Below are 13470 nucleotides of genomic sequence, written 5' to 3' on the forward strand. Positions count from 1 at the left end.
ACACGACCGAAACTAACGGAAGCGAAAGCAACACTCTCGCTGCTACTTTTCTTAACCTGCTTGGACCTGGGCACTCCAATCGATACTGCACGATCCTTACATGAAACCGGCCATTACAAATACCACCATACTGTCTGAATTGCTAGTGACATTCAGGATAAGATTCGCAGACCACTGGTAGGATGTGTAGTGTTGCAGCCGCAATTAGGCGAAGGGTCCCGCGGGGATGCGGAAAACCGCGGAAAGCGCGAAAAAGATCACGACCGGAACCAAAATCTACAATTGGGCTGCCACAGCTCCAGCATTTGCAACAGCTACTCATTACCTCGGAGGCTGATTATGGAGATTATATCCGCTAACATCGAAGGCTAACCAAACGTTCTAAGAAGAAAAAAAATTTCTCTCACGGATCGTGCAAATATGTTGTATTGTATTTTGAGGGTGTGACTCTCCACTATGCGGAGTTGAAGCTTTCTTCGTCGTTACACTGCGATGCGATATTTAAATGACGATACCATAGCACCGGTACCAGTGGGTTTACTGCTCTCGATCGCGGTCCAACGCGACCGAGGTTCCGGTTGGTGAGATGGGCAGTGGATCTCCGAGCAACCCTGCAGATGCAGTCAAGCCTGTCCAGGGTTCGATCCGAAATGGACCGAAGGCAACAGCACAGAAAGGGCAAAGGCGACGACTACCGCTAGCAAGTTGACTTGGCCAGGGCAGTCGTTTACTAGGTGTTATCGGGCCGGCCTGCTCTCTCATCCCCCGCGTTTGCCCCCTAGTCAACCCCGGTCAACGTATCGAGAAATGAAATTATTTTTTTCCTCTTCACATTACTAAAGCGTAAAAGTGGGTTATCACATGGTTGACTATTTGCACAGTTGCGGTGACAAATGTTAGCCATGACAAAATGTCCTTGACGACTGGACTAGAATCATACGTCATGTCACTACACTCTGTTCTCCCAAGCCGCGGATTAGATGCGGGAGAGCCGGGCAATAAAACAGCACAACATGCTGAGCCAAATGCGCCGATGAGATAGAATGGTTGGAGGTTAACTAGGATGCCGGCTGAGAGATAGCCGAGGTGCTTCATTGAGAAGGTGTTGTCAATCGTTGGAAATATTCCCGGGTATAAAGAGTGTCCCAGCGAAGCCCGGCTGCCCAGCCGAAACCTTGTTCTGAGGTACGGGTCGCATCGCATGGGTACACTGGGGTCGGAGATGAACTAGTCTTGCTCTAGCGGGTCTGGTTGGCCACTGACGCCAGGGCGTGCTGCGCGGGGAGATATAAACAAGGGTATCATGGCTGTGCCGTAAGCTGCAGCAGTGTGGATCAGATCCCCAGCCCTTGTTTTCTCTTACAAGTGCATCTGCAAATACGGACATGAAGCCAAAAGGCCATCCATGCCCTGCTGTTTTCCCATCATCTTCCAAGCCTGGTAGGTTTGCAGCAAATGTAACGGAGGCGCCCTTCATCGGCCAATAAGAGAAACACCAGTACAGTTTCGCCATTTCTGCCACCGCCCGAGTTGTCGCTAGCTCTTCAATCATCCTCTCTACAACTGTGATCAAGATGAAGCCTAACTGTTCACTTGCGGGCGCATACTCGGCGCTGTTACTCGGTGCTGTTACGGTCGTGCGAGCACAGGCAAATCCAGATCCTATAGGAACTATCTACGATGGCCCCTTACCAGCCAATCTTTACGGGTCAAACTTTACGTACCCATGGCCTATACGACAGTTCAACTTCTACAATCAACGCCAAAACCTGTCTATGGCGTTCATGGATGTTCCCTCGGCATCCGATTGCGGAACTGACAGTAAGACGGCGGTCCTCCTTCATGGCGGGAATTTCTGCGGCGCCACCTGGGCAGATACCGCGCGTAACTTGTCAGCAGCGGGCTTCCGCGTGATTCTGCCGGACGACATCGGCTTCTGCAAATCCAGCAAACCCCAGGGCTACTCGTATAGCGTGGACCAGCAAGCCATGAACATCAACAGTCTACTCACGGCGTTGAATATCACCAATCCTGTTACCGTGATGGGTCACTCCATGGGCGGAATGATCGCCGCTCGTTATGGCCTCATGTATCCCGACACCGTGCACCAACTCATATTAGTTGACCCGCTCGGTTTGGAGGACTGGGTAGCCAAGGGCGTGCCGTTTCTGCCAATCGACCAGATTTACGAGACTCAAGTCGTACAGACATTTGATTCCCTGAAAGCCTACGAGCAAGCTACCTACTTCCCCAACGCTACCTGGGAGCCCGCATACGATGTCTGGGTCAAGATGCTCGCCGATATCTACGCCAACGACTACGGCAGCGAGTACGCTTACGTCATGGCCCTTGTTACTGATGCTCTCCTGAGCCAGCCCATCCTCTATCATCTACCATTGTTAAAGACGAGAACGTACCTCATGGTCGGCGAAAATGATATAACTGCTCTTGGCAAGGCCTGGTCCTCTCCCACAGTCGCTGCCACATTGGGCCACTACGATGTTATCGGTCCGGCTACAGCAGCTGCCATTCCTAACTCTACTTTCCATATGTTTCCGGGACTAGGCCATGCGCCATTCATGCAAGACCCTGTTGCCTTCCATCAGGTACTATTCTCATGGCTGGATTAAGGAGCGGAATCGTGGACGGTTACGCGGAATGTGCAACCATTCTCATCGTTCACGGTACTGTACAACTACGATTAGAACATTTTAATTTATTCATGATAGAGTCTTAATATTTGAACTACAGCGAGGTGATTATAGCTCCTGTCGTGATGAAACATATGTACTGATCTTAATTAGAGAGTCTAATGGAAGTTACCTACTAAACTACATCTGAGACTCCATATCCGCGAATGGCTGGCACCCCAATATACAGCAAATTGATATTCCTTAGTTAAAAATTAAATCGTCCTAGTCAACGTTGGCAACGTGCGGTGTGGCCGAATATTGGTGCGCACACAGTACGTTGTAATGACGCATAGACTTCCATTAGCGCGGCATTCTCGCAGACATCTTATCGCAGCGGACTTCAAGAGCCAATGCATTATGAAAAATGAATTTGCCAAACTGCATCGAGTTTCTCCAACAATCCGCGAGATTCCAGCGTGCGTGCATTACTCGATGGGTCCATGGCAAAGCAGCAAACATACTTGAACAACCCTTACCATTACCATCCGCTCATGTTAGCATGGAGGACTGGCAGGAGGCGGCATTTTCGTCGCGGCACATGCACAACAGAGTGGGGCGAAGCAGCGCAAAAGGTGGAAAACGAGGGCATCATGATGGCTCCTTTGATGTGAGGAGATCGTTTGGTTCTTACGAATGCAAGTGTACCGCGTGGGAGAAATTCAAGTCGGGGAAAGATCAATATCCGATATTCGAGCTCTTTCGATTAACAGAAAACGGACAAGGAATCATTGGGACATTGTTAATGCCCGACTTGCTGCAAGCTACTGTAGTTTTGGCAGGAAGTAGGAAAACTTTGGAACAAACGATATCTGCTCTAGAAGACAATGACGCATCCGGGGTCTCTAAGAACCATCTTGCACGCAGCAGTCAAACTTGCGAAGGACACGCGCTTGAGTTTGATGGTTTGGACCAGAGGTCTGTTTCAGCAGAAGAAAGCGGCAACCTGGATCCCGAGGAAGCACGCTTGAAGGCTTTTGAAAAGAACAGTTTTCGGGCGCCCAAATTCTGGTTTCAATGGAGTGGTCTCCCATTATCGCCGCCATGGGTTGATAATGAGAGCCCGAAACGTTGGGAGACGAACATGGGGTACCTGGTCTTTTCTGGTATGCACTCCTATAATTATACCTTCTTCCATGTATCGTTTCAACTATTGTCTCTAGAGAGGGGCTTGTCTTTAACAAGAAAGGCTGACCTATGATTATCGGAAAGGCAACGATTGCCGCAAATTTCAGGGGACAATCAATTGCAGTGCCCTTGGGTGGAAGGACGTGGCACTCAAAGGCCACAAGACAGTCTCCAAGCCGGAGCGTGATATCCCCGTCGCTTGGAACCCAAACGGTACTGACTTGTGAGAAATCTGGACCAAAGGAGACCGGGGCAGAGGGGGAAAGCACCTGTTAAGATTTCCGGGATAGATACGTAACGCCAACCATGAGAACTAGGCCCTATCTTTGTCGAGGCTCGGGAGTTTCAACACTCCGATGTCTCATTTAAACCATGATATGCCGGTGTGGCGTCAGTTCGGAACGTGCAACACCAGCTCTTGCCATCGGCAAATCCAGGATCGTATTTGGTGCTTGACCACGTGCAGCTGGGTATCTCGTATTCATCCAGCTAACCAATAGCAACCATACGTCGTCGGATTAAGCTTGTCAGATGGGTTAAGCTAATGGTGTAGAACTATTATCCAGATCGCTGGTTCCAATGTCGGCTCTCCGGGTAAGTTGAATATCCTTGTCCTAACCTGGGGTAATGTGGGGAATTCAGGGGTCCCGAACGCCGTGCGTATACAGTTGTGTGGGAAGCAACTGGGTGAGTCTGGTTGCTATCTATTAAAGACCTGGATTTCTTTGGCTGTGACGCCCAGTTATGTGGAGTATCTAGCTAGGAGACTTCGGGCCTTTTCTGATTATGTATTCAGCTCAATCCATAGTCACTCTTGCTGCTGCTGTGTCGCTTGGTAAGCCCGATGGAGGTTTGTGCTCTGAATGATAGTTGAGCTGATTGATTACAGGGCTGCAAGCGAATGCAGCCGCTATAGCCTCCCCTGCAGCATGCGCTGCGGCAAATGCCAACCAGACCTATGACTACATAGTTGTGGGCTCCGGAGCAGGTGGAATACCCATCGCTGATCGACTATCCGAGGCTGGGCACACGGTGCTGCTGATTGAGAAAGGCCCACCATCGTCAGGAAGATGGGGAGGGACGATGAAGCCGAAGTGGCTCGATGGCACGAATCTAACACGGTTCGATGTACCTGGGCTTAGTAATGAGATATGGTCAGATCCTAAGGGCATAGTCTGCACTGACGTAGACCAAATGGCAGGCTGCGTCTTAGGAGGTGGAACAGCAGTCAATTCAGGACTATGGTGGAAACCGCATCCGGCGGACTGGGATTTTAACTTCCCCGATGGTTGGAAGAATACAGACGTAGCTGCAGCCACGCAGAAGTTGTTCTCCCGGATCCCGGGCACAACTGTTCCATCGACAGACGGCAAACTCTACTTGCAGCAGGGCTTCGATATGCTGAGTAGCGGTTTGAACGCTTCTGGATGGAAGTATATTGTCCCCAATGACCATCCAGATCAGAAGAATCGCACCTATGGCCACAGCACCTTCATGTTCTCTGGAGGTGAGAGGGGCGGCCCTCTGGCTACGTACTTGCTTAGTGCAAGCCAGCGAAAGGAGTTCACATTGTGGACAAACACGATAGCCAAAAGAGTGGTGCGCACCGGCGGTCATGCGACTGGCGTGGAACTCGAGTGCAATGGTGGCTCTGGCTACTCTGGTGTTGTATCGGTGACCCCGAAGACAGGAAGGGTTATCGTTTCAGCTGGTGCCTTCGGTTCAGCCAAATTACTTATGCGCAGTGAGTGTTCCGGCATGGAGGAATGGAATCCGAGCTAAATCGAAGTGTAGGTGGAATTGGGCCCACAGATCAGCTCAACGTCGTCAAGAGCTCATCAGATGGCCCTACAATGATATCTCAGGACTCTTGGATCAATCTCCCCGTGGGCTACAATCTGGATGATCACGTTGGTGTAAGGATGCAGTCCAACAAGCCCCGAGGGACCACTGATTGACAAATATAGACTGATGTTCAAGTGTCGCACCCAAATGTTGTATTTTACGACTTCTATGGCGCATACAACAATCCAGTTCAAAGCGATGCGCAAGCCTATCTAAGTAAGGCGTATACATATGCTTTCAAATAGCTAGCTGACAAGTGAATAGAAGGAAGAACTGGTATTCTCACACAAGCTGCTCCCAACGTTGGTAAGTACATCCGGGCATCAACTGCATCAATTCCTACCACCCCAGCAGACTTGCAGAGAAAACTGTATGTTCTTGAGGGGCATAATTATCAATAGCTGGAAGACGCAACTCACGAACAGAGAGCACTATTGATTGAGAACTGCTGACATCTAACACAACAAAAAGGTCCCATGTTCTGGGAAATCATTACTGGAGCTGATGGCCGTGAACGTCATCTACATTGGCAATCACGTGTGGAGGGTTCTCAAAAAAGTGAGTACCAGACCCTTGTTCGTACTTTACAACAAATACTAAGCAGATCAGCCTCCATGACTATTACACAATACCTTGGCACCGGTGCCGTGTCACGTGGTCGTATGAAGCTCAGCAGTAGTTTAAACACTGTAGTTTCGACTGCACCCTATCTTCATGATGATAATGACAAGGCAGCTATTATCAAGGGGATTGAGAATCTGCAAGACTCCTTGAAGGGTATATCTGGGTTAACCTGGATTGCACCGAAGCCGGGACAGACCGTCACTCAGTTCGTAAACTCGGTAGGTGGAAATGACTACTCGTCAGTACCTTATAGGATGCTGACTTTCACCAGCTACCCGCAACAACTGGAGCACGATGTGCGAACCACTGGATTGGTGGGTTTAGCCAATTTTCACTCGCAATCTACATGACTGACGGAATTTCTAGGTACTAGCAAGCTCGGCTTGGATGATGGTCGTGTGAATAATGGTACATCTGTCATAGATACGAACACTAAAGTGTACGGCATGGATAACCTGTTTGTTGTTGACGCTTCAATTTTCCCTGGCCACATAACAGGCAACCCTTCTGCCGCGATCATCATCGCATCCGAGCACGCTGCTACAAAGATTCTCGCTCTAGCTTAAAGCACGAAAAGTTGGCACTTTGGATAGTTTTGTACCATAAGGTCTCCTATTACAATGAAGTAGCTACACAAAATCTTTGAATTCTATGTATTCTCAAATACAGACTTTTGACACGTGTGAGATATCCCTTGAGATCAGCACAGAGATAGTCGACCCGGTGTTCTCATCAACGCCATGTACTACATGAGGTCTGCCGGCGATCGCGAAAGAAAGTCACAGCTGATTGAAAAGCATTAAGTCGACAATAGACGAATGAAGGGTATAAAACTATAGCATTAATCATTATCTGAATCTAAAGTCTGTTATGCAACCTTTTGGTTACGGTCGTGGGGACCCTTGTATCGCACACCCGGCAAGTCTGGCGTATGCCGCGTATCTCAGATTCTCGCTTGCGATACACGTACAAACGTTTCGCTCCTGACCAAAATACCTCCCTCGGAGCCTGGAGGTGAACTCGCTAGTTCAACATCGTAAGGAACTTCATTGCCAGTGATGGAAACCTTTGGTCCCGTCGTACGGCCACCAAAACTATCGTCCTTGGCAAAGCTATTGTCTCGTGGTGACTCAGCCAAGTGATGCATTGACTCTGAATCGTCTGCGAGTTTGGTTTTTGTCCTCATTGCCGCCATTTGAATGAATGACTTCGTTCGGTTGGGTCGGAAACGGTCTTCGATTGAACCTAAGGAAGCATGAGGGAAGATCCGATGGAAGGCCTTCATGAAGATAGGGCGGAGCATGGGCATGCAAGCCGAGATAATTGCAAGATTGACCTCCACTGTGGCCCATATCATACTCAGAATCAGTGATGGTCGAAAGGGGAAGGTAGCTCGAATACTCACATAATAGGAGCGATATTCCACGACATTTCTGATGATTTGGTGTCATATGATATAGAATAGACGAGAACTATGACTGAGGCAATGCAGACCCTGACACGATTAGTATGTATGACTTCCTCGACCAAGCTGGATAGCTCACAGAATTCCAAACATGAACATAGCAGTGACGCCGATCTTCTGAGCCGTCCGTAACTGCAGCCTGTGTACTTGGACAACCGGCAGAGTAAGAATCGCCAAGTCAAGAACGAGATGGGCCAGAACCGATCCGAAGAAAAACTTCGAGTCATCAATAAGACAGGTAGCATCAGGAATTGATTTATCCCAGAACGCTTGAACCGGCACGCAGTCTAGATGTTGGTTAGTGAATAAGAATGGTTGGGGCTTGGAAGCTCTTCGTCTGGACATATAGTACAGACTGCTCAGGGGGTGTTGCTTACGAAAGATAGCAAGGAAAGTCTGATCAGATTAGTGGTGTTAGCACAGAGCATTGAAGTCTGACATACCCGTAGAATCAACCAGACCACAGCACAGATGGCAAGAATTATTAACGGGATCTTGATCGCTGATCTTTGGAACATCCGCCAGTAGAATGATAAGATGGCTAGCTTCGAGAACGCTAGTGAGAATGCGTAGAAAAGTTCTGCAAGATAACAGAAGAACAAGGAGTTGGTGAGGGATTCCTGCGCAGTCGTCCCTACATCTTTGAGATGCAGACCAAACCCGAAAGGCACCCCTGAAAACTATTAGAAGGCGTCTCAAAGAATGAGGGCAAAGACTTACATGATAGCAACAACGCACTCCATGCGACACCTAAGAACTGCAGATGACGTTAGCAATGTGTCGCCTCACGATCTTGATGGCAATGTGAACAGACGTATGCTAAAATGCACAGATAATCATCCCACCACAAAGGAACTTTGGTCATCCGCCGGGCGATGAGGCGTAGCACTAGAGTCAGTGTTGCCGCCGCCATTGTTATCGCCACAACGGCGAACAGATTAGGTTGCTGAGACTCCATGGTTCCGAATGAATTAAGGAAAGTGAATGAACCGATGGTCTTGCGTTCCGAAATGCGTCCAGCACAGAATAAAAGAGATGAAGAACATTTCAATCACAAAAGGGAGTCGAGCTACATCGTTGACCGCTATCCAGTATTTCATCTGATATCTAGCCCACTTTCCACATATCCGTAACATCCTATGTGGAAAAGTTCTACGCGATGACGACGATGCCATTTGTTAACGGCCGAACTTTAGAGGCTGCCGCGCCAATGTCGGACTAAACTAGCTTTGGTGAAGCAAGTTGGAATGCTTGCCCTGCGGCTCCAAATTAGATGGCCACGATTCATGGCGCTAAACAAGTACTAGGACCACGTACTAGGACCACCTAGTCAGCATCACTATGCGATTATATGCCAGTTAGGCTTGAAATGCTAGGATCTTGCAACGGCGCAGCACAGACGATAACCAGATGCCTGGGTAGTTCCCCGGATTGACCGAAGTCTTCCATGCGCAATCGCCTTAGGTGTGGATCCCGCCGGTGCGCCTCCCATTTGCTTCAATGGGCTAACTAGTCGATGCTACCAATCCCATGCACCGTAGCAAACTACTCGCATGAAACCCCCAGATTTCGAGGACCAGCCCAACGACGGCTAATGTCGATCAAGATCTTCTAGAAGCTTTGACTACTTTTGTAGATCAGACGCTCCCTCCGTCGATCAGCAACTAGCCTTATGGTGCGGTGTAGAAAGATCAACGTCAGAATATGGCAGTTAAGTTGAATCCGTGGAGGCAATGCGAGTTACTGATTAGAAGACAATTTTCGGAACAGATCTTATTCCATCTAATCAATTAATGGAAACTCTTTCACTCTGCATGTGCCGGCAATGCTTGGACGACCATGGACTATTCATTGGCGACGGGGTCGCACTTGACCGATCTTCTAGCTTTGGAAGTTGTGCCTCACTCCGAACGGGCTTCTGTTCTGAGCACTACACTCTTCTGAAGGCCTTTGATCTGACGAATCTCTACAATCCACACTCTCAGAATGCAATAGCAGCGTTGAGAAGTCATATTTGAGATCCGGCAATGACATATTACTTTGACTAGCTCCCTTCTTGCACCACCAAGGACACTGTTTGGAAGATATTTCTGCTATTTTCGAGATGGCTTATGCCAAGAATGATAAGGTTTGAATTGGCCATACAATCAACGAGTTTCTTTCCAATATAGCCTGAGATACGAGGGTTATCTCAAAGGGGACTCAAGACATGATGGTGGAGAGCACCTTGATTGATACTCATACTCGGCTGAGCTATATATTAAAATTCGAGAAAAAGGAGGACGGCCCACACAGGTAAGTCTTTGAGATAAGGAATGAGGAACGTTTCGGTTACAAAAGGAACAAGCGTGCTCTTGTAAAGCATATGGATATCTCTCGTGCTGCTCCGGGAGACCTTGCCGAGGCACGACATCGAACAAGTAAAGTAACTATTCGCGAAAGCTGTTGCTTGTGTGATGGTGGCTGCCTGTATGGTCACGATGCCAATGTACGGAGTGTAGTCTTCCGCATGCGAGCCGACTTTACTGCTTAGGATGAAATCGTGCGTTCGGACTCATTAGTCTAACATATGTTAGTCGCGTCGTCTGTTCTATCTCTTTCCAATTCTAAGATAGTGGACTTGGCGGCTTTTATAAATGGGTAAGGTGCAATACCTCGGTACTCCTCTTACTCTCTGATTTGACACTTTGACATCTGCACCCCGTGTGGCGGAGTTGGACCAAGGCTAGTGTGAAGTTTCTACATAGGGATGCCACCTGCAATTGGTGCAATTTGGTGCTGACTGGAATTTGGGGTATTTGGGGCAGAGCAGAGTCCCAAAATAGGAAATCTTGCGAAGTCACGCAGACTCAAGGCTACCTGATTTCTCCAAATCCCCACACGGATTCCCCAAGTCTGAAGAAGCTACTTGGCGGGTATCTTCCAAGACGAAAAGCAATGTTTTGGTCATAATACCGACTTGGCCTGTCGAGTTAATCCCCTTTTTGCCAAACATCCGTGTCTGGCGCCCTGCGTCCAAAGATGTTTGCATATACATGTGCTGTACTCCACGATGCAGTCAGTAAGCACAGGGGATGCGATGCAGCACATAGGTCGTTTTTCGCAAGGTCGTCCAATAAAGGCGAAACGAAGGGCTCTTGAAGCCGAGGCAGAAATCTAAGTCTTCTCAGAATCGCGTTGACTACCAATGTCTATAAGATCAGCGATGAGCCTCCGGGTTGAGGTTCGAATGAGAGATTCCTGTATCACCAGCAAGATAAAACAGCATTCGTCCCATCGCTGCCATCTCAAGCCTACGGATAGCGCCGCTTCCAATTCACCATGAAGCTCTCGGTCATTTTCACTCTCGTTTCAAGTGTACTGGCGTCGCCGGTCTCTGTTGCGCCTGCAAAGCGCCAGACAGGCACTATCTCGAACGAGTTCACCGTTGGTGGGTGTCGAGATGTGATTTTCATCTTTTCTCGGGGAAGCACTGAGGTCGGAAACATGGTAGGTTATATTCTGTAGAATCGCGTGCCTCCTTTCATAGGCTCGCAGACTAAGCACTGTGTTGCATTTAGGGCGCAATTGTTGGACCCGAAGTGTCCGATCGTCTGAAAGCTGCCTTCGGATCTTCCAAAGTTGCGACAGAGGGAGTGACATACGCCGCGCTTCTCAGTACCAACTTCCTCCCGGGAGGTGCTGATCTTGCTGGTATCTCCTTGATGACAAGCCTGCTCACACGTGCTGCCACCCAATGTCCCAATTCAAAGATCGTGGCCGGTGGCTACAGGTCAGTGACTGTTTCTGTTACAAGCACTGGACTGTAGACTAACTCAGACGCTTCATAGCCAAGGCGCAGCGATGACCCACCGTGCGGTCGAGCAACTCAGTTCCTCCGTCATCTCGAGAATTGCTGGAATAGTCCTGTTCGGTGACACTCAGTACGAGCAAGAGAATGGCCGCATCCGCAACTACCCAACCCAGAACACCAAGATCTATTGCGCGCTGGGCGACCTCGTCTGTGATGGGACATTGATCATCACAGCAGCCCACCTGACATATGGTGCAGATGCCTCCGACGCAGCTCGGTTCTTGGTCAGTAGAATCAATGCTGCTTGAAGATGGGAAGCTGCAACGCAAGGAGTCGGGTAGAATGGGCGCCCCTGCCCGACCATTGCTGGCGGTCATGTTGATCGATCTTGGAAGCTGGGAGATTGGCTAGGTGAAGCCGTAACCCCTATCGTTATTGTATCCCCATTACATTCACTTAGTGGATACGTACCTATGCATGTACATATTTTGCGCTTGGCCTTATCAATTGAACTACACTCCTTCTGATTCAATTCATGAAGATGACGTTTGGGCCCCAGAGTGTACGCTGGCTCTGCGCGCTGATAAAAACATGCAATGCGATTCGGAGCCAGGCGTGCACTGGTGACATGTAGGTCGTTGGTACCAAGGTTCCGTCTTCGCATATGCATTATGGTAGCCAATCGGCAATTTTTTTAAGGTCTACAGGCACTGCGTCTTTAGCGCGTGATGGCTTAGTGTAAGGTGAGCTGATGCGCCCTGTACCGTGAGGTCCCACTTCAAAACACCAAACCGTCGACGTCACCTTAGCATCCACACGCAGCAAAATGTTGAGACCAGACCCTGAGCACGTCGACCTCTTGATCCTGGGTGCGGGTTGGACATCGACCTTCTTAATTCCGTTGCTTGAGAAACATGGCATCCAATACGCAGCTACTACCTCAGACGGACGCAACGGCACGATACCCTTTCGCTACGAGCCAGAGTCGGAAGACGAAGGTCAATTCAGAAGACTCCCAGCAGCAGCCACCGTCTTGATCACGTTTCCTCTGAAGGGTAGAGGTCAGTCTAGCCACTTAACAAAATTTTACGGGAAGACTCATGCTGGCGCCAACCCGAACTACATCCAGTTGGGTGCGACAAGTATCTGGAAGGGTGAAAGCTGGCAGGACGAGAACTCGCCCTACGATGCGGCAAACCCGCGCGCCATTGCCGAGGACGAGCTAATGGCCGTTGCTCGTGGTGCTGTTTTGGACCTTGCGGGGCTGTACGGGGGTGCTCGGCAACCTCGTAATTGGGTCGATCGCGTGGTCAAGTCAAAGGCAGAGTTGAAGGCAAAGGGTGCTCTTCACCTCATCCACGGCAAAGACGTCTCAAGAGCAATCATAGCTCTGCACCGAAGCTTTACCCCCGGAAAGCGATGGCTGCTGTGTGACTTGCATACCTATGATTGGTGGGACTTGGTTCAAGATTGGGCGATCCAGGTTGTGCGCGATGCCGAGGAGAATCCAGCTCAGTTTGAGGAAAGTCAAGTTGCGCGACAGAAAGAGTTGCTGAGCTGGGTAGGCGAGCTGATGGAAGAGGAGGGAGTTCGCGCGCTTCCACGAGATACGCCTCTTCTTGGCCGAGTGCTGGATGGAAGAGCATTCTGGAAGCATGTGGGACTCTGGCCGAGTCAAGGTCGAGTTGGCTAGATGGAGACCTGATATTGAGATGCCCTTGGTATCCATTTGAAGGCGGCAGGGGAAAGGTTGGCGGATGAATGACGACATCTCAGGTCTTTGATCGTCGCAAATATCCAATCACCTTCATGGCAAGCATGCATTTGGATCAACAAACTTCATAATTCATATCCATGGGAATCAATTGGAGCTCTCCACGATATCGTTCTTACTGTACTCTAATGTGTACATGGACGCACACACT

At 49.3% G+C, this 13470-nt stretch overlaps 5 protein-coding genes across 5 annotated transcripts; 4 read left to right on the plus strand and 1 right to left on the minus strand.

The window, feature by feature from the left end:
* Positions 1–1574: 1574 nt before the first annotated feature.
* Positions 1575–2630, plus strand: JN550_000691 (uncharacterized protein; the record flags this gene model as incomplete). The annotated part of the gene is made up of 1 exon (XM_049318706.1): positions 1575–2630. One exon carries the CDS (start codon positions 1575–1577, stop codon positions 2628–2630), a length of 1056 nt encoding a protein of 351 aa, XP_049177980.1.
* Positions 2631–3192: 562 nt separating this feature from the next.
* Positions 3193–6853, plus strand: JN550_000692 (uncharacterized protein; the record flags this gene model as incomplete). Its single annotated transcript, XM_049318717.1, has 12 exons — positions 3193–3796; positions 3903–4041; positions 4372–4412; positions 4615–4653; positions 4708–5562; positions 5613–5734; positions 5786–5879; positions 5928–5969; positions 6135–6221; positions 6273–6505; positions 6559–6601; positions 6654–6853. 12 exons carry the CDS (start codon positions 3193–3195, stop codon positions 6851–6853), a joined length of 2499 nt encoding a protein of 832 aa, XP_049177981.1.
* Positions 6854–7230: 377 nt separating this feature from the next.
* Positions 7231–8710, minus strand: JN550_000693 (uncharacterized protein; the record flags this gene model as incomplete). The annotated part of the gene is made up of 7 exons (XM_049318728.1): positions 7231–7399; positions 7693–7782; positions 7832–8039; positions 8130–8148; positions 8196–8425; positions 8473–8509; positions 8567–8710. The coding sequence occupies 7 exons, from the start codon at positions 8708–8710 to the stop codon at positions 7231–7233; spliced, it is 897 nt and encodes a 298-aa protein (XP_049177982.1).
* A 2363-nt stretch (positions 8711–11073) lies between these two features.
* Positions 11074–11853, plus strand: JN550_000694 (uncharacterized protein; the record flags this gene model as incomplete). Its single annotated transcript, XM_049318739.1, has 3 exons — positions 11074–11241; positions 11313–11524; positions 11583–11853. 3 exons carry the CDS (start codon positions 11074–11076, stop codon positions 11851–11853), a joined length of 651 nt encoding a protein of 216 aa, XP_049177983.1.
* Positions 11854–12371: 518 nt separating this feature from the next.
* Positions 12372–13238, plus strand: JN550_000695 (uncharacterized protein; the record flags this gene model as incomplete). Its single annotated transcript, XM_049318750.1, has 1 exon — positions 12372–13238. The coding sequence occupies one exon, from the start codon at positions 12372–12374 to the stop codon at positions 13236–13238; it is 867 nt and encodes a 288-aa protein (XP_049177984.1).
* Between the last annotated feature and the right edge of the window lie 232 nt (positions 13239–13470).

The sequence above is a fragment of the Neoarthrinium moseri genome (assembly GCF_022829205.1).
Source record: "Neoarthrinium moseri strain CBS 164.80 chromosome Unknown scaffold1_Wmoseri_CBS_16480, whole genome shotgun sequence".
Taxonomy (NCBI): domain Eukaryota; kingdom Fungi; phylum Ascomycota; class Sordariomycetes; order Amphisphaeriales; family Apiosporaceae; genus Neoarthrinium; species Neoarthrinium moseri.